Source organism: Stenella coeruleoalba (assembly GCF_951394435.1).
Source record: "Stenella coeruleoalba genome assembly, chromosome: X".
Classification (NCBI taxonomy): Eukaryota; Metazoa; Chordata; class Mammalia; order Artiodactyla; family Delphinidae; genus Stenella; species Stenella coeruleoalba.
In genome coordinates this window covers 804,100-829,597 of record NC_137152.1, presented here as the reverse complement: position 1 = coordinate 829,597, position 25,498 = coordinate 804,100, and the positions used below count along the sequence as shown (strand labels likewise).

Here is a 25,498-nt window from a genome sequence, read left to right as displayed (position 1 = left end):
TCTGTGTACACAAACATTATCCCACATTTTCTGATCTTCTGTTAGTTCACCTGAAAACACACTTATCTTTTCAAAAGACGTTTGTTTTCCCCTAAGTGTCCTTTCTCCACCTCCCCATAACCTGCTAAGTTAGGTATATAAACCCCAAATTCTAACCATCCCTTTGAGTTACTGATCATTGAGTTTCTCCCCCACGTATGCACGCTGCAGGTGTAACTTCTGCTTTCTTCTTCCCTCTTCGCCTATCTTCTGTCAGTTTAATTTGCAGGGGCCTAGGAAAAGAACCTAAGAGGATAGAGGAAAAAGTTTTTTTTTCCTCCCTTCCCCTACAGTTTCACCTTCCCCCACTTGGATGTTTCCATCCCTGTAAGAGTCAATCCTCTTTCTTAGCCCAGAATCCTATAGAACCCTGTGCTCCGCCAGCGCCTGCCCCTCCTGTCCCCCTCCCTGTGATGGATTTATTCCCTTTCCCGTATTTCTGTTCAGCCACGTGAATGACCTCTATGGAGGGTCACCCACCATCTTGAATCTGAGGGCCCATTGCCAGGACATCAGGCTACCGAAGCGTCTAGGAGCTCATGAGAGAATGAGGCTCATTTAACCTGGAAACCAAGGTAGCGTTGGCCATCCTCAGTTATCTGAACGGGGCTCACACAGAGATGGGTTTTCTGTGTGGTCAGAGGACAGGCTGGGTCGGGGGAACAGGTGGACTTCCTGTGCATTGCAGCCGTTCGGACACGAGATGGAATGTTCTGTCCATAACGAGCTTGGTGCCCCTACCAGACTTAGGGTGACGTCTGTATGAGTTTCCTGGTACAACCGTAACAAACACCACAGATGGCAAGCGGGCTGGGGGGGATTGGCAGGGGGGGCTTACTGTCTGACAGTTCTGGACGCCGGAAGTGCCAAATCAAAGTGTCAGCAGGGTGGGTTCCTTTTGAGGGCCGCGAGGGTGAATCTTTTCAACGTCCTCTCTGCTAATTCCAGGAGCCTCGGGGGTTTCTTGGCTTGTAGATGGCCATCTTCTCCCTGTGTCTTTACACGCTCCTCCCTTTGTATGTTTGTTGGCACGCCCAAGGTCCCGTTTTAGCAGGACACAAGTCATATTGGATTAGGGCCTACTCAAAATTTCATCTTAACTCGATCATCTGCAAAGACCCTATTTCCAAATAAGGTCATAGGCATAGGTTCTGGGGGTTAGAGCTTCAATATGTATTTAGGGGGAAATTCAATCCACAACAACATCTTTCAGGGACCTTGAGAACCCAGACTGGATGATTCTTCCATGATTCTACCCACCCATCTGTCCATTCATCATTCACCCATCCAGCCAGCCAGCCAGCCACCCATTCATCCACCCATATGTTCCTCCATTTGTCCCTCTGTCAGCTTTCAGGATTATACACTTTCTGCGTGTCAGACACAGGGTGGACACCATATGCACCCGGGATGTGTAGACACAGACCAACAGAGTCCTGCTAAGCCCATCATCATTGCACGACTATGCCAACACGTTACATTTAATTAGGCCTCCACTTAGCTAGTGTCGAACTCGTAATTTCATTTTTGAGACTTTATCACGTCACACATGAAGACCTTTTCCTTAGCCGAATTGTATTTCCTCGTTCTAGGAGAAGTCCAGGAGAACTGCTCTGGTTCCCCCATTTTTGCCCATGTCATTGGTCACTTCCTCCACCCCTTCCTGGTATTTCTGTGCGAAGCCAGGCTGGGTTTGGGGATAGGTGGGATGGAGCAGGGCAAGACAGGAGGCTGGGATGGGCTACAAAAACGTCAGCTCTTCCAAGACTCGCTTGTTTATGAAGGGAACGTTACTCAGCAGAGGCAGGCCCTTGTACTCAACGTTGTAACTCTCTGGCCAAGAACACACCATGCAATTAAGAAGTGAGTTTTCTTTGGCTTGTGATATAAGTAAGCATTGTGCACTGGTCCATGCTCTACACCGATGGTGTCTGCGGGCCCGTCCTCAGACAGAGCTGTTAACGTAACCACATGCGGACAAGGCATCCTTCTCCCAGATCCAGATGCGTAGGCCCCCTGAGTTCCACTCACGCCCCCTCCGAAGACAATCCCTCCGTTTCCAAGGTTCTGGATCAGTACAGCTGCCCATCTTCAAATCTGTCCTCAAACAAATGAAATAGCAAAGAGCTTCCCACATGGTTCTGTGCTGTAAAAATGCCGCTGTGCTACGTTCATCGCTCCCAGGCCTCTGCTGTCTGCTGAGCGGGGAAACCCTTCTGTCATGCAACAGTTCTCAATACACAGTAAACCCCGACACGCTTTCGCTGAGATTAATCTGAGAGCAAAGCGCGCAGCTCACGGCTTTCAGCTGCCCCACCCCCGTGCCTTTTTGACATTACATCCAGCAGCGCCGGGCAGATTCAGGAACAGACCGGTGCGGGAGTAGAGGTGAGAGGTCGTGTCACGCTGCACATTCTGACACGATTCGGTGTGGCAGAAGCTGGACATTTAAGGCTGGTGGAACCAACACTGTGGTTCATTATCATTGCTGCGAACCCATCATATCTTGACTTCATGTAAGAAAGAGCTGTCTTTTATGGAAATCACGTGGAACCTGATCAGACAGAGATCGCTATTGCGGAGAAATCTGGCTGGGTGTGAATTCTTTCCAGCTCCTCTCAAGGGGGTTCGTTGTCGCTTGAGTCTGGGCTGGCCCGTGGCTTGCTTTGGCCAATCAAAGACAGCGGAGGTGACCGGACCTTGTGGAACGTTCCATGCAGTCAAGTCTTCCGGTCAGGGAAGGGACCAGTCAGGCTGTCAGCTACTACTCAGTCCAGAGGCCAGGTGTGTGAGCAAAGCTCTAGAACATTCCCACTCAATCAGTCCTCCCGCTGACGATGGATCCAGCCGACACTGAAGCTCGTGAGCATCTGAGTCCCAACCAGTCTGTGAATCGGGAGACACGACAAGCTGCTGTTCATGGGCGCCTCTGAGCTTTGGGGTGTTTGGGGCTACAGCCACAGGTCACCCAAACCGTTCCCACACGCAGGGGGAGTGGGCAGAACAGAAGAAAGCACAGAAACACTGACGTTTCCAGCTCCATTCACACCCACGTCTTAATAACCTCCCTCCTCTTTGCTTTTCTCGCTGCTGACTCACCCTGCACCTCTGATACGGAGAAGAGCGCACGGCACAGTACCCGTTTGTGGCTTTGAGCGCAGAGGGCGGACAGTGGGAAGGAGACGGCATGCGGTTTGATGTGTCATCTCCACGAGACATGGCCGTGGCCCCCGAGATTCACGTGCAGTTTGTTTCCATTCTGGAATCCAGAAGGGAGGGGACGGCTCGCCTGCCCATTTTCTCCCCCCCCGCCCCCCCCCGCCCCGCCCAGGTTTATGCGCCTGTGAAGGGCAGGACCAGAGAACGCAAAACCTTCCCGCGCAGTTCACCGAGGTAGCACAACCCCGGCCATCATGCTTTTCCCACCGGGTCACCCTTCTCGGAGCGGTCCAGCGTCTCAGAGCCGTAAAACATGGGGGGACAGCCTGTCACAGTTTTCCAGGGAGTGCGAGAGAGCACCGCGGCTTCCGAGCCTCTCTTTGTGCCTCTTGGGTCCTCCCAAAGGGCAAACGCTCTTTCACGTCATTGACCCGGGGAGCTGTGAGAACCCATCTTCGGGGACCACTCATCTCTGTTCCCATAAAATCCTAATCTCACAGGATCCCCATCCCTACTGCAGAAGCACCACGGTGAGGCTTGGCTTTCTTCTCCGACCTCAGAGTGCCCTCCCAGGCCTTTTCTCCCCGTGTGGTCTGCCTGAGTATTTCCTTTTGTAGGTAAAATTTCTGAAATGAACAGTTCCTTCAGGGCAAGGTCTGCTCTGGAAAAGAACTAGAAGCTCTAGCTGCCCTGGATGGCGGGAAGGAGGGAGCAGTGGGGGGAGATGAAGGGATAAGGGGCCCCCCCACCAAAGGGAAGCTTGGGGATGCCTGGAGCCCTTTGGCTGTCCTGGCTGGGGGGGGGATGGGGGGAGGGGAGCTCCTGGCACCTGGTGTGTGGAGACCAGGGAAGCTGCTGTGCACAGCCCACAGGGCCCAGGATGCCCCACATCAGAGCGTCACCCAGCCCCGATGTCAGGAGTGCTGAGGCTGAGAAACCGTGACCTAACATGAGAGGCTTTCTATCAATTATCTATCATCTATCATCTATCTATCTATCTATCTATCATCTACCTACCGTCTATCTCACTATCATCTATCTACTTATCTATCATCAATCTGTCATCAATGTACATGAGTATATATGCATGTCTGTGTCTGTCAATCTATCATCTATCACGCTAAGGTGTCCACGTCGTAATCCCTGGGTAGTAGACAGACTAATGTCCCCAAAGATGTCCACGTCCTAATTCCTGGCAACTGCAAATATGTCACCGGACAGGACAAAAGACCTTTTGCAGGGCTTCCCTGGTGGCGCAGTGGTTGAGAGTCCGCCTGCCGATGCAGGGGACACGGGTTCGTGCCCCGGTCCGGGAAGATCCCACATGCCACGGAGCGGCTGGGCCCGTGAGCCATGGCCGCTGAGCCTGAGCGTCCGGAGCCTGTGCTCCGTGACAGGAGAGGCCACAACAGTGAGAGGCCCGCGTACCGCCAAAAAAAAAAAAAAAAGACCTTTTGCAGATGTGATTAAGAATCTGGAGATGGGGACTTCCCCGGTGGTCCAGTGGTTAAGACTCTGTGCTTTCACTGCAGGGGGTGTGGGTTCAATCCCTGGTCAGGGAACTAAGATCCTGCAAGCCGCCACGGCACGGCCAAAAAAAAGAATCTGGAAACGGAAAGAGTGTCCTGAGTTATCCAGGTGGGCACAAGGGCCCTTACTTGCAAGAAGGAAGCAGAAGGTTCAGAGTCAGAGAAGCAGAGGTTGGTGTCTCGTGGGGACATGAGCTGAGGAAGGTGGGCGCCTCTCGAAGCTGGAAAGGCAAGAAGACGGATTCTCCCCGGAGCCTCCGGAAGGAGCCAGCCCTGCCCACACCTGGATTTCAGCCCAGGGACAGCAGTATTGGACCTCTGGCCTCCAGAAGGATGCCCACGGTGGAAGCACCCCTGATCTGGCGCCAGGAAGACCCGAGTCTCAGCCTGCCCTGCAGTACGCCACTGGACGTCAATCGGCCGCTGTCTGCTTCTGGGGAACTGAGTTCTTAACGCTACAACGGAGCAGTTGGCGTTTCCTCTGCCCATCTCCCGCTGCCCACAGATCCTGTCAGTGCATATCTGTGAAGCGGCTTCGTAGTTTTGACATGATTTCACAAGCACGGTTGTCACGGTGGGCGTTATGATGCGTTACAGTCACCCACTCCCGGGGCACATTTGGAGGCAGACATGGGGGCCATAAACTGGCCACTGGGGATCAATCCAGGCTTGCTTCTGTGGGAAAAAGCCCACCTACAAATCTCCCTGGTAACATCTGGGAAACGATTCTCCTTGGGATTCTGCACGTCCCCAAACTTTGTCCTTTATGGATACCATGCTGTCCCCTGCTTGGCTTGAGGCCATTGGGAGGGGGACCAAGCGTCCCTGCTTCTGGGTGAGCAGCCAGGAAGCCTCAGCAAGACGAGGGCTGCAGGACCGCGCTTGGACCTCGACCTCCAAACGCAGGATTCTCACAACCCAGCAGAGGGTGAGAATCCTGGGTGTAGATCATATCTGATACCGTTTCAAGTGAGATGTATCCGGCGGGGCTGCAAAAGTGCTCGGCGGGGCTGAAAAAATGATCCTGTACTTTTTTTTTTTTTTGACAAGAGTCATCTTTTAAAATAAAGCATGGCTGTTTCCTGTAGTCATTTCCCGAGTTTCTCTTCCACATTTTAAAGACGGGGTGACCTCTGTACGATGAGCTGAGGCGCTGACCTTCTGCTCACTGCTTTCCCCTCCTTCAAGCATGAGGCGTATCTTTCTGCCCTGGGCAGCCTCAGCTCTCTTCCTGCTGGGACATCTGATGGCTTCAGAAGAAACGGAGCTGAGTAAGTCAACGCTGGCGAACGTAGCCATTTGTCTGCCTGAAATGCCCTTTCTTTGAACATCTCTGCTCTCTTCTTTTTATGGTGTCTTTTGCAACTGCAGTGTTTTCTTTGTCAAAGTGACAAGGGCTTACACAGGTTCCTGAGTCTCGGGCAAAGCTCCATTTGCCTGTTGCAAAGGACCCACTCTTTTTTTTTTTTAATTATTTTTTAAAATTAATTAATTAATTTATTTATGGCTATGTTGGGTCTTCGTTTCTGTGCGAGGGCTTTCTCTAGTTGCGGCAAGCGGGGGCCACTCTTCATCGCGGTGCGTGGGCCTCTCACTATCGCGGCCTCTCGTTGCGGAGCACAGGCTCAGTAGTTGTGGCTCACGGGCCCAGTTGCTCCGCGGCATGTGGGATCCTCCCAGACCAGGGCTCGAACCCGTGTCCCCTGCATCGGCAGGCGGAATCTCAACCACTGCGCCACCAGGGAAGCCCCAGGACCCACTCTTGACTGAGCTCAGGATTAGGTCTGAATGGAAAAGAATCAATAGAAGAGCTCTTGTCTGCAGAACTGAGAATCTGGGCTGCTTTGCTGTTCTGTCTGCCTCCAAAGAGGTGAAAGGCTTTTGTTTGAATTAATATTTCCCTTCCCGTGGTGAGATCATGCCGCCACAGTGCCCCCGAGAAAGACAAGAGCCTCCCCAGTCACCCGTTGTCCGCGGGTCACCCTTGAATCCCATCCCACGGCTGGCCGCGCATTCTGAGAACGATGATCAGCGTCACCTTTGCTCTCTGTCCTCAGAGCCTGGTTCCTGGGGCTTTCCCAGAGAATTGTTTCCAGGCTGCATGATCACCTTACAAGCTTTGTCAAAAGGCAGCAACAGGAGGGGGCGGACGGGAGGTATCTGGTCCCCTCTTGCACTAGACAGCTTCGATTTGCTTTCCAGCTCAAGGGAGGCCCGGATGGGAGCAGGTGGTGGCACGTTCGTGACATGTAGCTTCTGAACTGTCCCCAGGCATCACCCCATGCTTGACCGTCCACGTCCGAGCTGGCCTCTCGCCTACCTGGTTTGGAAGGGTCCCTAGGGGCCTTCTTTGCTGCAGCCCTGGGGTTGCAGACTGGGTATCAAGTGGACACAGTGCGGAGGGTGAGAGAGCCTGGATGTGGGGTGTCCCCAGGGCTGGCACCCACATGATTCCCTAGCTCTGTGCGATGCCCGGTGCTCTGTTTTCACGTGGCCGAATCGACGACTCCATCTGCCAGCGACAGAAGGCAGAGGGAGGAGAGATTTGGCTGCGAGCGGAGCTCCCTGGGGCCACAGATCCCTTGAGACCCATAGCTTCCTTCTGACAGCCCCCCTCTACCTGCCACCACTGCGCACATGGAGTTTGAGTGAAGAAAGAGCCCTTTAGACCAGTTCTAGATTCTGACCCACTTGAAGCACATCCGTGGGCAGAAGTAGGGGTTAAGGTCGTGGATGCACAGAGGGTCCCACCCGAGGCGCTTCTCATCCCTCTGTGGAGCCGGGCTCACTCAGAACCTTTGTAGGAACTTCCTGGAAAATGCAGAACTTGCTTTACGAAAGGCCTTTGTGGTTTGCCTGCTTTTCTTTTGCCCGAGGTCATCACAGGTGTGTGAACACCTGCAGTCCCACTGAGCACAGTCTCAGGAAAGCCTCCCCCCATCCCACCCGAGGTCCCGGAGCTGCGCAGGGAGGTCCCTCCGGGGCCATTTCCACCCCGTCGATCCATTTTGAACCAACAGATTCAGACTTCACGACTCCGTTGGGGATTCAGATCATATTTCCACATAAGGCTACGGTGTTTCTGTTGGGGCTAGTGCTAATGCGCCTTTGCCCCGAACGCGCCTAACCCTCGTGAACGCTTGTGAACCAGCGTCAAAAGAAGCACGAGGAAATCGACACCCAGAGACACCCCCCCACCCCCACCCTTGCCTTGGTGCAGACAACCTTTGTCACCACACTTTGCCATTTACACCTTCATCTCTTAAAATTTCCGAATAAGTTCATAATATCCCATAAAATCAGCACACACTTTCTAAGCAACAATGGGTCCTGCTGGCCCTGAGCTCTTTCCGTTCGGGAGCCGACATTCAGGTGGGAACAGTGAAATCACAGGAATGAGATGGTATCTCTCAGGGGCAATGGTGCCACCAGGATGGTTAACCACCGATGGCCCAGGTTGGTGGTAATTTCTGGAGAGGTGGAGGTGTTTCTGATGGTACCGGAGAAATAGAATCAAAACTGGCATTTCTCGCCAACCCAGAATTCTTCTCCACCAAGGTAGAGATAAGAGAGACACGATTTCATGACTGAACAAGCATTGAACAAGACTGCACTCTGACGCACATGCCTTTTGAGAAAGAGGTTGACAGGACACAAACCCTCTTCTAGAGCAAGGTGGACACCAGCCACTGCACCCGGGTTCTCAAACGGGAGGACGTCCCAGCACCATTTGTAACGATAATTCTTCCTAAACTCACCTTCCAGGTGGAGGGACCACCTGGGTCAGATCATTGGCTTTTCTCCAAGGGAAAAATTAACTCCTGTCTTTCTGACTGAAGGTGCTTTGACGACCTGGAGCCAGACTCTTAGCCCCTCACAGAAATGGGGTTCCACACCGTTCATGTTTGCTCTTCAAAGAGTTGGCTCCCTTGAGAAAGTTATGCCTCGGTCCCAAATCTGGCTAAAGCTCACTAACTTCGAAAAGTCTCTACCTATATTTCAAAGGGATGAAGAAAAAACTTACATATTTTATTTATTTATTTATTTTTAATATATTATGAGGGCTTCCCTGGTGGCGCAGTGGTTGAGAGTCCGCCTGCCGATGCAGGGGACATGGGTTCGTGCCCCGGTCCGGGAAGATCCCACAGGCCGCGGAGCGGCTGGGCCCGTGAGCCACGGCCGCTGAGCCTGCACGTCCGGAGCCTGTGCTCCGCAACGGGAGAGGCCACAACAGTGAGAGGCCCGCGTACCGCAAAAAAAAAAAAAAAAAAAAAAAAAAAAAAAAAATATATATATATATATATATATAATGAGTTTTGGGACTGCCCTGGTGGCGCAGTGGTTAAGAACCCACCTGCCAGTGCAGGGGACACGGATTCGAGCCCTGGTCCAGGAAGATCCCACATGCCGCGGAGCAACTAAGCCCGTGTGCCACAGCAAGAGAAGTCACCGCAATGAGAAGCCTGTGTATTGGCTTCAAGTGTAGCCGCCACTCGCCACAACTAGAGAAAGCCCGCGTGCAGTTATGACGACCCAAGGCAGCCAATAAATAAATAAATAAAACAAATAAATAAATAAATTTATAAAAAATATATATTATGAGTTTAAAAATTGAGATATAGTTGATTTATAATATTATATATGTTTCAGGTATACAACATAGGGATTCACAATTTTTTAAAGATTATACTCCATGTAGAGTTATTATGAAATATCGGCTATATCCCCTGTGTTATACAATATATCCTTGTAGCTTATTTATTTTATACGTAATAGTTTGTACCTCTTAATCCTCTACCCCTGTCTTGACACTCGCCCCCTTCCCTCTCCCCACTTGTAACCGCTAGTTTGTTTTTGTATCTGTGAGTCTGCTTCTGTTTTGTTACTTTCACTAGTTTGTGTCACATTTTAGATCCCACATGTAAGTGATATCATGTGATATTTGTCTTTGTCTGACTTACTTCACTCAGTCTGATCATCTCTAGGTCCATCCATGTTGCTGCCAATGGCATTATTCCATTCTTTTTGATGGCTGAGTGGTATTCCATTGTACACATGCACCACATCTTCTTTATCCATTCCTCTGTTGATGGACATTTAAGTTGCTTCCATGTTTTGGCTATTGCAAGTAGTGCTGCTATGAACATTGGCGCGCATGTGTCTTTTCAAATTAGAGTTTTTGTTTTTTTGCGATAAATGCCCAGGAGTGGAATCGCTGGATTCTGCGGCAGCTCTGTTTTTATCTTTTAGAGAAACTGCCGTAGTGTTTTCCACAGTGGCTGCACCAATTTGCATCCCCACCAACAGTGTACCAGGGCTCCCTTTTCTCCACACCCTCGCCAACGTTTATTATTTGTGGTCTTTTTGATGATGGCCGTTCTGACAGGCGTGGAGCCTAAGTAGCGTCTGAAGCAAACGTTGAAGGACTCACTTGACCTTGAGCTTTTCCTCGACTCGTCATGTGTGGTGTTCTGAGTAAGACAGTGACTTTGGTGGATGGGGGACAGTGTCCAGTTCCTCTCTGTGTGCCCACAAAACATGGTGCCACTGGACACACAGTCGGCACTCACCGTTTACTCTGCACACTAACCGATAATCATTACCTCTTGCCAACGAGAGAAGAAAGCCAGCTGTAATCTTGCACCGACTGTTGTCTCTCAAAGTGATTGAGTTTTCTCACCGACCTTCATAGATCCTGCAGTTCTTACTGACATAAGTCATGACCGGTTTGTTTGTGAGAATCTTGGTTTTCTCTGTCCCTTTAAAGCACTCTATCATTCTTGTATTATAAGTATGAAACACATAACAGACTCTGGACACATAGTAAGAATATAAAATATCTTGTTGATAATTACAGATAGATGACATAGGTAACAGATAGATGATGACAAGATAGATGATAGATAGGTAGATAGACGATATAGATGATAGATACATAAATAGATAGTAGATAAATAATAGCTAGATGATGATGATGATAGATACATAGATAGATAATAGAGATAGATAGATGATAGAGGTAGATAGATAGATGGGTAGATAGATATAAATATCATGTTGAAATGATAATATTCTGGATATATAGGGTTAAATAAAATATATCATCATATTTTTTTAAAAAGCACTGTATCATTCTTATAACATGAGTGCTGACATCATTTTACAAATTTCAAGCTCTTTCCAGCATTCCCTCAAAGTCTACTCTAGTTGTGTCTTTTTACCCAGGAGAAACTTTGCAGCTTCAAATCATCAACCTCTTTCCAGCATCGCCTCGAAGTCTCCTCTATGTGTGTCTTTTTACCCAGGAGAAACTTTGCAGCTTCAAATCATCAACTTTAATTTCGAAACTGTGAAGGTTACATGGAACGCAAGTGAATACCCCGGGACTAATTTGACATTCCTCCAAAAGTAAGTGCCCTGAGGAAGGGAAAACCACGCCCATGGCTAAAATATTTCCTCTTCTAAGATGTCAACAGCTGGGAGGCCCAGGACGCGAGCGTGTGAAGGATCAGAAGGTGCAAGTGTGCATGTGTGTGCTCTCTAGCTCTCAGGCCTCACCACAGCTGCAGCCACAGCTCCCAGACCTTCTAACGCAGTGATGACTGACTCATGCTCGAAACCACCTAGATTCTTTTTTTTAAATAGATATTTGATTATATCTTTTTTCTTTTTTTTTAATGAATGAATTAATTTATTTTTGGCTGTGTTGGGTCTTCCTTGCTGCGCACAGGCTTTCTCTAGTTGCAGCGAGCAGGGGCTACTCTTTGTTGCGGTGCGCGGGCTTCTCATTGCGGTGGCTTCTCTTGTTGTGGAGCACGGGCTCTAGGCATGTGGGCTTCAGTAGTTGTGGTTCGCGGGCTCTAGAGCGCAGGCTCAGTAGTTGTGGCGCACAGGCTTAGTTGCTCCGGGGCATGTGGGATCTTCCCAGACCAGGGCTCGAACCCGTGTCCCCTGCATTGGTAGGCAGATTCTTAACCACAAGGGAAGTCCCGCATCCATTTCTTTAATCATAAAGGAGATAATTCTTCGTCTCGTCACTGCTTGGGTTTGAGATCTTAAGGATGGAGTATAAGCTGGTCTCACACTCGGTCCTATAGGCTTCTTCTTAATATTGCAGGGAAGCCTCAAAGATTTACCCAATCTTGGGACATCCCTATTAAAAGTGTCTCCTGGAAGGGATAGTTAGGGAGTTTGCTACATTTAAAAAGGATAACCAGGGACTTCCCTGGTGGCGCAGTGGTTAAGAATCCGCCTGCCAATGCAGGGGACACGGGTTTGAGCCCTGGTCCAGGAAGATCCCACATGCCCCGGAGCAACTAAGCCTGTGCGCCACAACTACTGAGCCTGCGCTCTAGAGCCCGCGAGCCACAATTACTGAGCTCGTGAGCCACAACTACTGAAGCCCGTGCGCCTAGAGCCCGTGCTCCACAACAAGAGAAGCCACCGCAATGAGAAGCCCGCGCACCGCAACGAAGAGTAGCCCCCGCTCACCGCAACTAGAGAAAAGCCCACGCGCAGCAACAAAGACCCAATGCAGCCAAAAATAAATAAATAAATTTTATTTTTAAAAAAAGGATAACCAACAAGGACCTACTGTATAATACAGGGAAGTCTGCTCAATGTTATGTGGCAGCCTGGATGGGAGGGGAGACTGGATACATGTATATGCATGGCTGATTCACTTTGCTGTGCCCCTGAAGCTATCACAACGCTGTTAATCAGCTCTACTCCAATATAAAATAAAAATGCCTCTTTGAGTCAAGGGCTGGGTTACTCTGCAGGTCAATTACTTTCCTAGGGCGGCCGCAACAAAGTACCCAAAACTGGGCAGCTTAAAACAAGGAAAATTCATCCTCCCCCATCCTGGAGACCAGATGTCTGAGGTCAAGGTGTCCCAGGACCGCGCTCCCTCCTGAGGCTCCAGGGGAGGGTCCTTCCCCCCTCTTCCAGCTTCTGGGGGCTCCAGGCGTCCCTGGGCTTGTGGCCGCGTCCCTCCCGTGTCTGCCTCTGTCTTCCCGGGGCTTCTCCTCTGTGTCTGTGTCTCTCGTCTTCTGTCTCTTAGAAGGACCCTGTCATTGGATGTAGGGCCACCCTCCTCCAGGAGGACCTCATCTCAGACCCCTCACTTCATCACATCTGCAAAGATCCTATTTCCTAATGAGGTCCTGTTCCCAGGTTCTGGGGTTGGTATCGATACGTAGGCATGCCATTTGGAGGGCCACAATTCGAGCCCTACAAGATCCATTCAAGGGGGGTAAACATTTGAGAGAGGGGTACTTTTCTGTTTCGACAGGTCTTGCTGTAGTTTTGTAAGGGGAGGGGGTCATTGAAGCGAGTGACGTGGTACCGAATCTGAGTCAGTGACAGAGTCATGGAGCAAAGGAACGGCCCTTAAGTTGTTATTTTTAAGATGCTACATAGCTGAATTTTTCTCTTTTTAAATCACAGGTTAAGCAGCAATGAGGCCTACAGACCGTGCTCCCAGTACACCCTTCAACAGGGTTACACTGCCGGGTGCCTCTTGGAAGTAGAGAAAGATGAAGTTCTGTATTTTTGCATCAGGAATGGAACACACCCTCTTCTCAGCAAGAGTCTGTGGATCAGCAGTTACCGTACGTGCTTTAGTACCTTGAGGGTTGACTGTCCATTTTGGATTAGGATACATCATACAAAGGTAGTGAAACCCTCTCTCCAAAGATTCATGTTTTGGTCTGGATTTCTGTGAGGCAGAGTTTCTTTTTCCCCCCCCCCTGTTTTGAGGGATGGGATGTCACAGGTCCATCTCAGAATCCCATGAGAGCTATGGACCCCCTCCTGAAAACAATCCCTCATAGACATTGTATAAGTCTCCTCGGGCTGCCATAAAAAATGATCAGAAATTGGGTTGCTTAAAGTAAACATTATCTTCCAGTTCTGGGGTTGGTCGAGATGTGGGTGGGGTTGGTTCCTGCTGGAAGTTCTGAGGGAGAATCTGCTGCAAGCCTCTCCCAGTTCCTGGGAGCTGCTCGTAACCTTGGGCGTCCCTGGGCTTGTGGCCGCCTCCTCCCGTCCCTGCATCCGTCTTCACGTGGCTTCTCCTCTGTGTCTGTGTCTCTTCTCTTCTGATAAGGATGCCAGTCATACTGCATTAGGGCTCACGCTACTCCAGGATGACCTCATCTTATCTTAAACAATTACACCTGTAATGACCCTCTTCCCAAAGATTCTGAGGTGCTAGGGTCCAGGACTTCAAAGTGTCTTTTTCTGGTGGGACACAATTCATCCCATAACAGATACAGAAAAGTTTTTCAAGCAATTTCAGAGCGCTCTTTCCACGAGACACCTAAGGGTCCTTGGAGAGCTGGCTAAAAGTTCTATTGTCAATGTACTAAAGACAAGGAAACCCCACATCTCATAAGGTATTAGAGGAAGGAATGGAACAGTCAGAGGAAAGTGAATCCAAGCCCAGCTACCACTGTAATTTCAGAGATGTGGAATGTTTATCTTGGTAGAGGTGTTAGTCATTGTGCTATTTCTCCTTCTTAGTGAAACCCAGATCCCTGAGTGATCTGAGCTTCCAGTGGCATCAGGGAGCAGTGACAGTGACTTGCTCTGACCTGTGGTACAAAGATCTCGTGTATGAAATCCAGCACAAGAGCACCTTTGACGCCAAGTGGCAGGTGAGGGCAGGGACGTCTTCTCAGGCCGGATGTACGTAAGTATCCCCAAGATGCGAACGGTGGAGAAAGATGGAGAGACACAGAGACAAAGATATTGAGATTTATTTTAAGGACTTGGTCATGTGATTGTGGAGCCTGGTGTATGTGACAGAAGCAGGGGGCACTCATCCAAAAAGGGAGAAGACGGACAAATGGCTGGAATCAGTAGAATAGAATCACTGCTCATCAAAGAAATACACATTAAAATAGAGGGATACTTGGCTTCCCTGGTGGCGCAGTGGTTAAGAATCTGCCTGCCAATGCAGGGAATATGGGATCGAGCCCAGGTCACGTGGGAAGATCCCACGTGCCATGGAGCAACTAAGCCCGGGAGCCACAACTACTGAGCCCACGTGCTGCATCTACTGAAGCCCACGTGCCTAGAGCCCGTGCTCCTCAACAAGAGAAGCCACCGCAATGAGAAGCCCGCCCACCGCAACAAAGAGTAGCCCCCACTCACCGCAACTAGAGAAAGCCCGTGCGTAGCAACGAAGACCCAACACAGCCAAAAAAGAATAATATAAATAAATTAAAATTTAAAAAAAATAGAGGGATACTGGAGATCTCCTAAATAGCTGATCATAAAATGTGATCATTTTTAACGATGTTGAACACCAGGAAACTTTAAGACCTCCGTCCTTGTTGTGATCAATTAATTCCCTTTGCAGAAATCAATCCTCAGGGAATAATTCAAAATGTGGATGAGGCTCTATGCACGAAGACGTCTATCGAAGCATTATCTACAATAAATACATGGACTTAGGGACCACCTATGTGGCACACAGCAGGAGAATAGTCAAACAAATTATGGTGCATTTATAATAAAATATTTAAGAGCCATCAAAAGGTATTTTGAAGAATATTTAGTGATAAGAAGCAATGTGTACATTAAATATTGTGTTCAATGAATACCGTACCCCCGGAAGGAGAGAAATGGTATCAATTTGTTAACGGTGATTGTATTTTGGAGCTAGGATAAAGACGGGTTTTAAGTGTCTTATTTTGCCTTTGTGTGTGTGTATGTGTGTGTGTGTGTGTGTGTTTGTGTGTGTTTTCTAAAGTCTCAAATGTAAGCATGCATTACTTTTCTTTCTTTTTAAATTAATTAATTAATTTATTTTGGGGCTGTGTTGGGTCTTTGTTGCTGCGTGCGGGGTTTCTCTAGTTGCGGCGAGCGGAGGCTACTCTTTGTTGCGGTGCACGGGCTTCTCATTGCGGTGGCTTCTCTTGTTGCGGAGCACGGGCTCTAGGCGCACGGGTTTCAGTAGTTGTGGCACGCGGGCTCAGTAGTTGTGGCTTGCGGGCTCTAGAGCGCAGGCTCAGTAGTTGTGGCGCACGGGCTTAGTTGCTCCGTGGCATGTGGGATCTTCCCAGACCAGGGCTCGAACCCATGTCCCCTGCATTGGCAGGCGGATTCTTAACCACTGTGCCACCAGGGAAGCCACAGCATACATTACTTTTATATTCATAAAAAAAGTTACTTGGGAAATATAGCCAATATTTTATAATAACTGTAAATGAAGTCTAACGCTTAAAAATTGTGAACCACTATATTGTACACCCGTAACATATAATACTGTACAGCAACTATACTTCTATTTTAAAAAATTACTTTTTTTTTTAAAAAGAAAGAACTTAGTAATTCTTCAAAAGCGTCTGTCATCATGTTTGTCATAACGAATTTTTTTTCCTTTTTGGAGGGAGGTGTAGAGGTGCGGCCACATTTGTTTTTGCTGCCGTTTGGAGGATAAATATCTGGGCAGAGAGAGGAAGTGAAACAAGAGAGGGAAATCCTGCAAGGAGGAATCTTGTGTGAATCCCTGGTAGAAGATGAAAAAGTCTGGGTCAATCATGGGTCATCGTGTCTGTTTTTCCCTCTAGTCCAAGGAGGCAAAAACCTGCAATGTCACGCTCGACAGTTTGGATGATGAGAAGTGTTATTTCTTTCGGGCCAGAGTGAAAACGCTGGAGTCCAGCTACGGCTCTGACACATACCCAAGTGACTGGTCAGAGGTGATACGCCAGCAGAGGGGCAAGCTAACAGGTAATGTCACACAGCATCGCTGCACAACATGGTCCGGCACCCTACGTTGGGGGGAGGGTGGAATGGGGCACCTGAAAACACGGATGACCCCAAGTCCTGCTCCAGAGGTCACGGTGGAAGAATTCCTCTTCTAGATTCCATCATTATTGGACTAATTTTCATTTTTATTTCATAGCAAGAATAATGTGTCATTTATGAATGTGGTTCCATGGATATAGATACAGATGCATAGAGAGATCTATAGATAAATAGGTGATAGATGGATAGATTGATAGATGATAGATGATGGTAGATAGATGACAGATATAAATAGATGATAGATGACATATATAGATAGATAGACATAGATGGATGATAGGTGATAGATAGCTAGATAGATGGATAGGTAAGTAGACAGATATATATCGTAGATAGATAAGTAGATAGGCAGGTAGGTAAATAGATAGATGATAGATGATAGATAGATAGATGATAGACAGATAGGTAGATAGATGATAGATAGATAGATAGATGATAGATATGGATAGACCAAAGAAAGCCCTGATATCCTCCAATAGCCCTGGCAGTGAGTTAAATCTACTCTCCCTCCTTCCTGATGTTTGCCTGTCCAGTGTCACCATCTCTCTTTCCAAGACATTTCACACCAAAATCAAGATTTGCTGACCCTGACATTTATAAAGGAAAAAACAACGTGGGTGGCAGGGTTTGGAGTGTGAAATTATTATGTTGAAATTATGTTGAAATTATCTTGATAACTTACAGCCCTCATTCTGTTTTGCTTTAGATTTGTGCCAGGAAAGGAGGCTTTTCCCAAATTTTATTTTAATTGCCGGCATGGCCACCTTCCTGATGGCCTCCCTTCTCCTTCTGCCTTTATGGAAACTACGGAGGTGAGGATGACCCTGACAGAATCCTCGGACACATGGGCTTTGGTTCCAATATGTCCCTGAACTGGGGGGGAAAAAAGAATTGTCTGATATGATTATTTAGCTGAATATCACTTTCTCTATAGTACACACTTTGCCAGTGGTATATGACAAGAAAATTGAGAGGGAAATAATGCCAAAGGTGAGATATCTGCAGAATTCATTGACAAATATTCTCTGGGAGACGGTAGGATATAAGAATGGTCATTCCTATGAGAGCGTTACCTTGCTTCAAACACACGCCCCACTGAGCTGTGTCCTCCTGTCATGTTACAATGACAGGTACTTAAAACACTTTTAATTTTTATTGAGATTTATTAAATGAGACAATTTGGTGAGTGAGGTGAGAAGAACTGGACAAGAAGAAAGCTTGTCTGGTTTGTAAATCCACTTACAGATACAGCAAAACAATATTCTTTGAGACCATAGAAAGCATTTCAAAAATATGATATTAAATATTTCTCCCCATTAACCTTCCGTGCGATAATTTAACAACCGCTATTTCCATCTTTCTTTAAACGTACTTGTGCCCGGGCCTTTTACTTCTTGATGATGTTTGAAGGCACTGATGCCCAGGGCCTTGGGTGCCATCTTTGTTTCTTAGGATGAGGTTTCCATAGCAACGACTGGAGTGATGCATAGAGAAACGTGGACCGCCATTCTGGACAACTCAGGCTGGGTCTGAGCTAGGCTAAGTTAGACAAGTTCAAGGACGTCCCGTCATGGTTGGATACAGCTTCTCTTGATTCTTGCAAATCGCCCCATTTTTTCTTCAGTCTGCTCTTCTCTCTTTGACCAGCTCAGACAGATGCCTGCAATATGGTTCTCTGCAAGGGAGTAGATGAAGCAATCAGATAAGCGTGTTGACAGGTGACATGTCTGATGTTTTTAATACAAAACTGAAATCATCCCTGAGGGAATCTGAGGGGTACACTTCTTGGAAAAAACTAACACTTGTCCTGTCTTCAAGGAAGTCCCTGTTCACGACGAGAGGTGAAATCAACTGTATTATTTTCCTGGGGTTGCCATAACAAAGCACCCCAGACTGGGGTGGGGGGGCTCAAACAACAGACGTTTATTTCTCCCAGTACTGGAGGCTTGAATCTGAGGTCCAGGTGCGAGCAGGGCTGGCTCCTCCTGAGGCTTCTCTCCTGGGTGTGTAGACGGCCCTCTCCTCCCTGTGTCCTCACACGGTCGTCCCTCTGTGTGCATCTGTGTACTAATCTCCTCTTCTTTTAAGGACACCAGTCACATAGGGTTAGCATCTTATTAGATGAAAACCTCTTAGGTTCTGTATCTGGGGGCCTGCGAATTAAACTGACCAAAGACAGAGTAACGTAAGAAAATGCATGTTTCTTTACTGATGTAATGTTTTTAAGCGCGTGGAGATTCGTAGAAAGGAAGTGAACACCTAACAAGGCAGTTAATTTGGGGGCTTCTGTACCATTTTAACAAAAGGTGATAATTTGTGGAGAAGTGGAAAAGGAAGACAAATGAAAAGGGAGTTTGGATGTGGGTAACTAGTGGGAGGGTGACTAAGAAATGTGTGGGGGAAACTACAGGCAGATAAACGTTGTCTGTGTGGAAGCATCTTGGTGCCTCTCAGTGGTGTGACTCGTCCATTTCCAGGTAAAGGGGGGGGGCACCTTTACAAATGGAATTTTTTTTTTTTTTGTAAAGAGGGAAATTTGTGGTCTGCTTTTAGGTGGGTGGGGGAGGGCAGAGGGCTTCTCCTACCTCTGCTGTTTCTCAAGTGCCTTCACCTCCAAATACACAATATCCCCAAGTGGCATATCTTGGGGTGGTGTATCCTGTTCACATTCATACCCCATGTCTATGACCTCATTTCACCTTAATTACCTCCTAAGAAGTACAACCTCCAGATACGGTCAGATTGAGGGGTTAGGGTTTCAAGTTATGAATTTGGGGAGGTGGGGACACAATTCAGTCCACAGTGTCAACAGAATTAGTGATTCCTGGGTAATAAGAATTGCTCCTTGGCAGAGACGGGCTCCACGCCCCTAATATCACATTCCTGGTGAGGGCTTCTCGTGGATGCTGGGAGCAGGGTACCTGCGAGGGTAGGAGCGGGGCACATGTTTTGAAATTGGGGACGCAGTTCCGCCAAGGTGTGCAGCCTCTGGGGTCAAAGTCTGCAGCCATCCCGGGCCCCTCATGGCGGGGCGGTGGGTGGGGTCTGTCCGCCTGGACGTCCACAGCCCTGCTCAGGGGCGCCAGCCTGTCCGACCAGACTCTCCATGTCCATTTCAGGGTTAAGAAGGTTCTCATGCCCAGTGTGCCGGATCCCAGGTTCACCTTCTCGGGGCTCTTTGAGTCTCACCAAGGTAACTTCCAGGTAAGCGTCATGTCCTTGGGCATGAGAAACAGGCTTGCTTTGTGCCGTCCTGCTACCCCCCTGTGCACCACGTAAAACCCGGCTTTTATTCCAGCAGCCTCTTTAAATGCCTGGGAGGCCTTTTGCATTTGAAAGCAGCAGCACGTTCTTTTCTCTTTGGGTCAGAGAGAGCAGATCCAAGGGCCTCCGAGGGTGGCTTCTCTTGAAATCAGCCCCGGAGATCAGTGGCCCCCACTACGGGATTTTCCAGCCTAATCACTTTCTGATCTTATCAGGAAGTTGTGTTCTTAATCTGTTCCCTCTGCAGAGCTGACAACAAAACCTACACTTCCTTTTTCAAACTTTATGGTTGTTGTTTCATTCACATGACAAATGCTTAAGGAGTTGGGAGGAATGAGATGGAGGGAATCAGCACCGCGCGGGTCCCCAGGAAATTGCCAGCAGCGGACACCCAGGCGTAGACTTTACGGGACCATGGGATCAGAGTTATGCCAGTTCCCTGCGGCTGCCACAAACGGCGGGGTTCAAAACATCACACATTCATCCTCCCCCATCCTGGAGACCAGACGTGTGAGGTCAAGGTGTCCCAGGGCCGCGCTCCCTCCAGAGGCTCCAGGGGAGGGTCCTTCCTGCCCCTTCCAGCTCCTGGGGGCTCCAGGCGTCCCTGAGCTTGTGGCTGCCTCCCTCCCGTCTCTGCCTCTGTCTTCATGGGGCTTCTCCTCTGTGTCTGTGTCTCTCCTCTTCTGTGCCTTAGAAGGACCCTGTCATTGGATGTAGGGCCACCCTCCTCCAGGAGGACCTCATCTCAGACCCTTCACTTCATCACATCTGCAAGGACCCTATTTCCAAATAAAGTCCCATTCCCAGGTTCTGAGGGTTAGCACTGGGGCATATCTTTATTTTGGAAGGGATGCACTATTTAACCTTCCAGAGGAGCAAAAATGTGAATTTTAAAACTACTTATAGGTGTAGGAGAGGGAAAGAAATGGAAAGAAAACCCACAAAAACATGCCTCTATCCTGTTAAGTTCTGTCCCTGATACCTGCAAATTAAATGGGCCAAAAAAAAAAAAAGATTAAGAAGAGAAAAGGTTTATTTTGTATGCACATGAAAACAAGTGAAAACAAAGGGTGATAGAGTGTGGAGGAGACACCAAGTAAAAGAAAAGGGGTTGGGGACTTGGGGGTGGCAGGCAAGATATGAGAAGGTGACTAGGAAATGCATGAGAAATAAGGGTTCTTTAGTAAGATTTTATGCGGACTCAAGTTCTCCCAGGTGCTAAGTGTTGTCTCTGGAGTTGGAAGGGTCAGGGTGACCTTTTACAAATGTACATTTCCTTGCCAAAAGGGACAGTTATGCCCTGCTTCTAGGGAGGATAAACGGAGAGCAGAGAATCCTCTCTGCAGCGGTGCGTTCTCCATTGCCTGCAGCTGAAAAAGCGGCATATTTAGGGGTGTCCCAGTTCCTTTCAAGGGAGAAGAGAGGGGGTTACAGCAGAGTTTAGGACAGGAAATCTGAAGCTTTTCAATACTTGGGGCTAGAAGAAGGAGATGGGGGAGGCTGGGCCGGGGAAGGGAGATGTTATAGGGAACAGAGGAGTCACCCGGTGGAATACAGTCCCCTGGAGCACCGTATTCCAGATGTGCTCCCAGCCAGCATCAGGAAATCCCAGGGCACCTGTTAGGATTTAGCGTCTGGGCCCCCTGGACCTGCTGAGTGACAACTCTCCTTCTGAAAAGTCACTCCCATCTCAGAGAACATACCTGCGGGGTGGGGGCGCGGGGAGGAATCTGTGTTGCCTGTTTTGGGTTCCGGAAAAGCCCCTCAGGCGGTCCTCGTGTGTGAGGAGTGACCACAGGCCAGCCGCTTTGAGGCTGATGACAAAAGGCAGGTCTGGGGCTTCCCTGGCGGCGCAGTGGTTGAGAGTCCGCCTGCCGATGGAGGGGACACGGGTCCGTGCCCCGGTCCGGGAAGATCCCACGTGCCGCGGAGCGGCTGGGTCCGTGAGCCGTGGCCGCTGAGCCTGCGCGTCCGGAGCCTGTGCTCCGCAGCGGGAGAGGCCGCAGCAGTGAGAGGCCCGCGTACCGCAAAAAAAAAAAAAAAAAAAAAAAAAAAAAAAAAAAAAAAAAAAAAAGGCGGGTCTGAAACCACAAGCTCCATGCCAAGATACTAAACATGAGAGCTTTTTTGTTCTGCTGGGGGTGGCATCACCTCCGGAGGGAGGCTGCCAGGGTCCCGGCGATGCACGGGCCCCGAGGGGAGGGGTTTGCCGCACGGAGCCTGAGTCAGTGTTTCATCCTGGCAGGAGTGGATCAAGGACACGCAGAACGTGGCTCATGTGAATAAGATGGAAGACGGGGAGTGGGAGTCTCTCCCGGAAGAGGCCGTGGTGGTCCAGCTGGCCGAGATGCCCAAGACAGTGGCGACGAGCCCTGTGTACCGGCAGACAGCGGAGGAAGAGGCCACCGGGGAGCCCGGCCAGCTCCCTCGCCAGCCCCCCCAGGGCGGCGAGGTGGTCTCTCTCGGGGATGTTACGTTTGTGATGAGTGACAATTCATACGTGATGTTCTGAGGGGGTGCAAACTCAAAAGCCAACATCAAAATCCACGTTGACATTGTAGGACCCAGGACAGCATCTCAGGGGCTAAACACCGCTGTGAAGGGAACTCCCCAGAACCGAGGATGCTGGTGTCTGGGGTCACCCAACATCCCACCCATCCAACCAATGCATCCCATGCATGTCGATATCCAAGGGCTTGAAGGCGGATTCCCTATAGGCGGCAGACCGTTGGTTGGGCTTGTTCTTGCTGTCACCTGGCACGTTGTCACGGTTCACTTAAATCCTAAGGAAGGACAGCCCGCGGCCTGAGCCCACCTTCCTTCGCACGTGCCCACCCAGTCCTGCCCTTTCGCCATTACTGCTCGCACCTGAGTGGCTCCTCAGATCTTTCGCTACGCGGCACCTGTACCCAGCAGGTGAGGCACGGCGCCCCCAGGTACAAAAGGAATTCTGCGTTACCAGCAACAACCAGCCACCCAGCTCTTGATCCGAAAGGGAAAAACCCTCTTTGCATGCATTGAGGCATTTTATTAAGCAGACTGCTTTAATTCCTGAGTCCACACTCAGGACATCACTCCTAAGAGACATTTGAATGTAAGAACCCTGCATGAGCATTTGAGACATTCCTCGCTGAGTGTGCATTATTATTATTATTTTTTATATTGAAATAAAAAGAAAAAAAAGTGTTGGCATGAGAACTACGGTGAGATGTAAACATCTTGCTGATATGTGTGGAGATAGTGGACAATGTTAGTTTGATGCCCTCAAGCTTCACGTACAGGATGTGTCTAGATTTCTAGATTATTGAGATCTAGTTGTTTTTTTCTTTGTTTTTTTTTTCCGGCTGGCACTGAGTTTATCTTGTCTCTCTCTGCAGGGTGCAGTAAATAAACTTGATCAGATATACCTGGAGTCTGTGTGTGTGTGTGTGTGTGTGTGTGTGTGTGTGTGAGTGTGTGTGTGTGTGAGTGTGTGTGTGTGTGTGTGTGTGGTGTTGGGGATTTATAATTTAACAAAATCTCTCCCCACCCCAGAAAATTCCTCCACAAAGATAGAAATGGAAAGAAAACACTTTTATTCGTGAACAAACACCAAGCCAGGCAGCCCGCTAACGGTTTGCAAGCATAGAAGGACTCTCACCCTGTTTCTGAGCTCAGCAACCCGTTCCCATTCTCAAGACAACATTGCTAATTGTCTCCTCTCTGTAGGATGCAGGTGTTGCAATTTGGGGCCAGGTTTCCAGCTGCAGTAAGGCCACTCTCTTCCCTGGAAGCTGGGAGGTGGGCCTTATGTGATTGTTCCCGTTTGGGAAGGTCATTCCTGGGTCAGAGCTGTGGTGCAGGGTTGGAAGTGGGAGAGCAGGAACCCCAGAAGTCACCTTTCCCCGAGGAAGATTTCATGGTGGGCTGCACGCCTGGACCTGGGACCTTGTTTCTGGGCTGTCGGAGGCTTTTATTTATTTTTTTAAAGTAATTAATTAATTTATTTATGTTTGGCTGCGTTGGGTCTTTGTTGCTGCGCGCAGGCTTTCTCTAGTTGCGGCGAGCGGGGGCTACTCTTCATTGCGGTGCGCGGGCTTCTCATTGCGGTGGCTTCGTTTGTTGCAGAGCACGGGCTCTAGGCGCACTGGCTTCAGTAGGTGTGGCACATGGGCTTGGTAGTTGTGGCCCGCGGGCTCTAGAGCACAGCCTCAGTAGTTGTGGCGCACGGGTTTAGTTGCTCCACGGCATGTGGGATCTTCCAAGATCAGGGCTCGAACCTGTGTCCCCTGCATTGGCAGGCGGATTCCCAACCACTGCACCACCAGGGAAGCCCCACCCTGGGGCTTTAATTGTGTCCCCACCATTGAATCTTTCGTGTCCTGGTCCATGTTTCTTTGCACCAGAGTCCTCGAGTTGGGAATCATGCAGTGTTTCTCTTCTCCTCACTCACTGGGGTGAAAAGAGGGGGTCTCACACACTGGAGCCCCCCGGAAGGCTTGTGTCCCCCTGCCCAGAGGTTCTGATTCAGCAGGTGCCTCTGCAGTCAGAGCAGCTGTGCTTCTACAAGCCTCCCCAGGAGTGGCTGGAGGGGAGATGACATGGCCGGTGGGTGCACCACACTCTGAGGAGGGAACTAACACCGCTAACACCGGGGAACTCAGGGTCACCAAGGATGCTGGGACACCGCCTGCTGTCCACAATGAATCGGAGAAGCTCTCCGTGAGGAAGACACACCCCCCTGGTGTGAGAAGCGCTGTGAGCACAGAAACAAGTGCTTTCTCTGGGGGAGTCTCAGAGAAGGGTACCTCCATCCTCCACTTCCAGGGCACGGGGAACCTCCGCCCACACTCTGAGCAAACTGTGAGACGTTTCCTTCTCTGCGGCACAAATGTATCCCATGCATTGCCTTTCCCAGGAGGGCAGGAATACAACAATGTGTCATTTTGTATCATTTTTTTAAAGAACAGAAATAGACCCACCCACAGACATAGAAAACAAATTTAGGCTTGCCAAAGGGGGAAGGGGGGAAGGGATAAATTAGGAGTTTGGGAATAACAGATAGGGACTACTCTATTTAAAATAGACACACAGCAAGGTCCTACTGTAGAGCACAGCAAAATATGCTCCGTATCTTGTAATCATGTACAATGGAAAGGAATCTGGAAAAAAGGTCACTGAATCACTATGCTGCACCCCTGAACCTAACACATTGTAAATCAGCTATGGTTCAGTTTTAAAAACTAGCGTGTCCTATGCAGTTCTGAGTAGGTACAGTTTTGGGGGTTCATCTGGGGAGACCCCACGCGTCTTCCTTTTTTGCTCCTTCGCACAGGGCAGGTGACAAAGCTCCCTGGCTGGGGTTTCGGGGCCTCCTGGTCCGGCAGAGAGGCGTGTGCTCTCCTGCGGGTTTCCACGCTGGCCTCGGTGGGCTCGTCCGAGGTTGCACCTGGTCCTGCCTGTGGCTGCCCTTCCATGGGGACACCTGCGGCTGTGGCCGTGCTGCAGTCCTGTCTGTGGCCGCTGGGCACTCCTGGCGCTGCGGCAGAGCCCCGCCCTGCATCGTGCACTGGGGATCCACGTCCCTCAGCTGGGGTCTGTGCCCCCCTGCATGAAGGAACAGTGTCCACTTTCCCCGGTGCTTCTGGGCCACCCGCGAAGGCCGCTTTGGGCTCTGTGTACCCACTGGCCATCTGGAGACACTCCTG

General features: G+C 49.5%; 1 protein-coding gene across 1 annotated transcript; it reads left to right on the top strand.

Moving 5' to 3' along the window:
* Positions 1-5,060: 5,060 nt before the first annotated feature.
* CRLF2 (cytokine receptor like factor 2) lies at positions 5,061-22,457 on the top strand (the record flags this gene model as incomplete). Its single annotated transcript, XM_079910322.1, has 9 exons — positions 5,061-5,124; positions 5,873-5,998; positions 11,033-11,135; positions 13,176-13,339; positions 14,253-14,386; positions 16,307-16,469; positions 17,254-17,359; positions 19,667-19,751; positions 22,057-22,457. 9 exons carry the CDS (start codon positions 5,061-5,063, stop codon positions 22,321-22,323), a joined length of 1,212 nt encoding a protein of 403 aa, XP_079766448.1. The 3' UTR covers positions 22,324-22,457.
* Between the last annotated feature and the right edge of the window lie 3,041 nt (positions 22,458-25,498).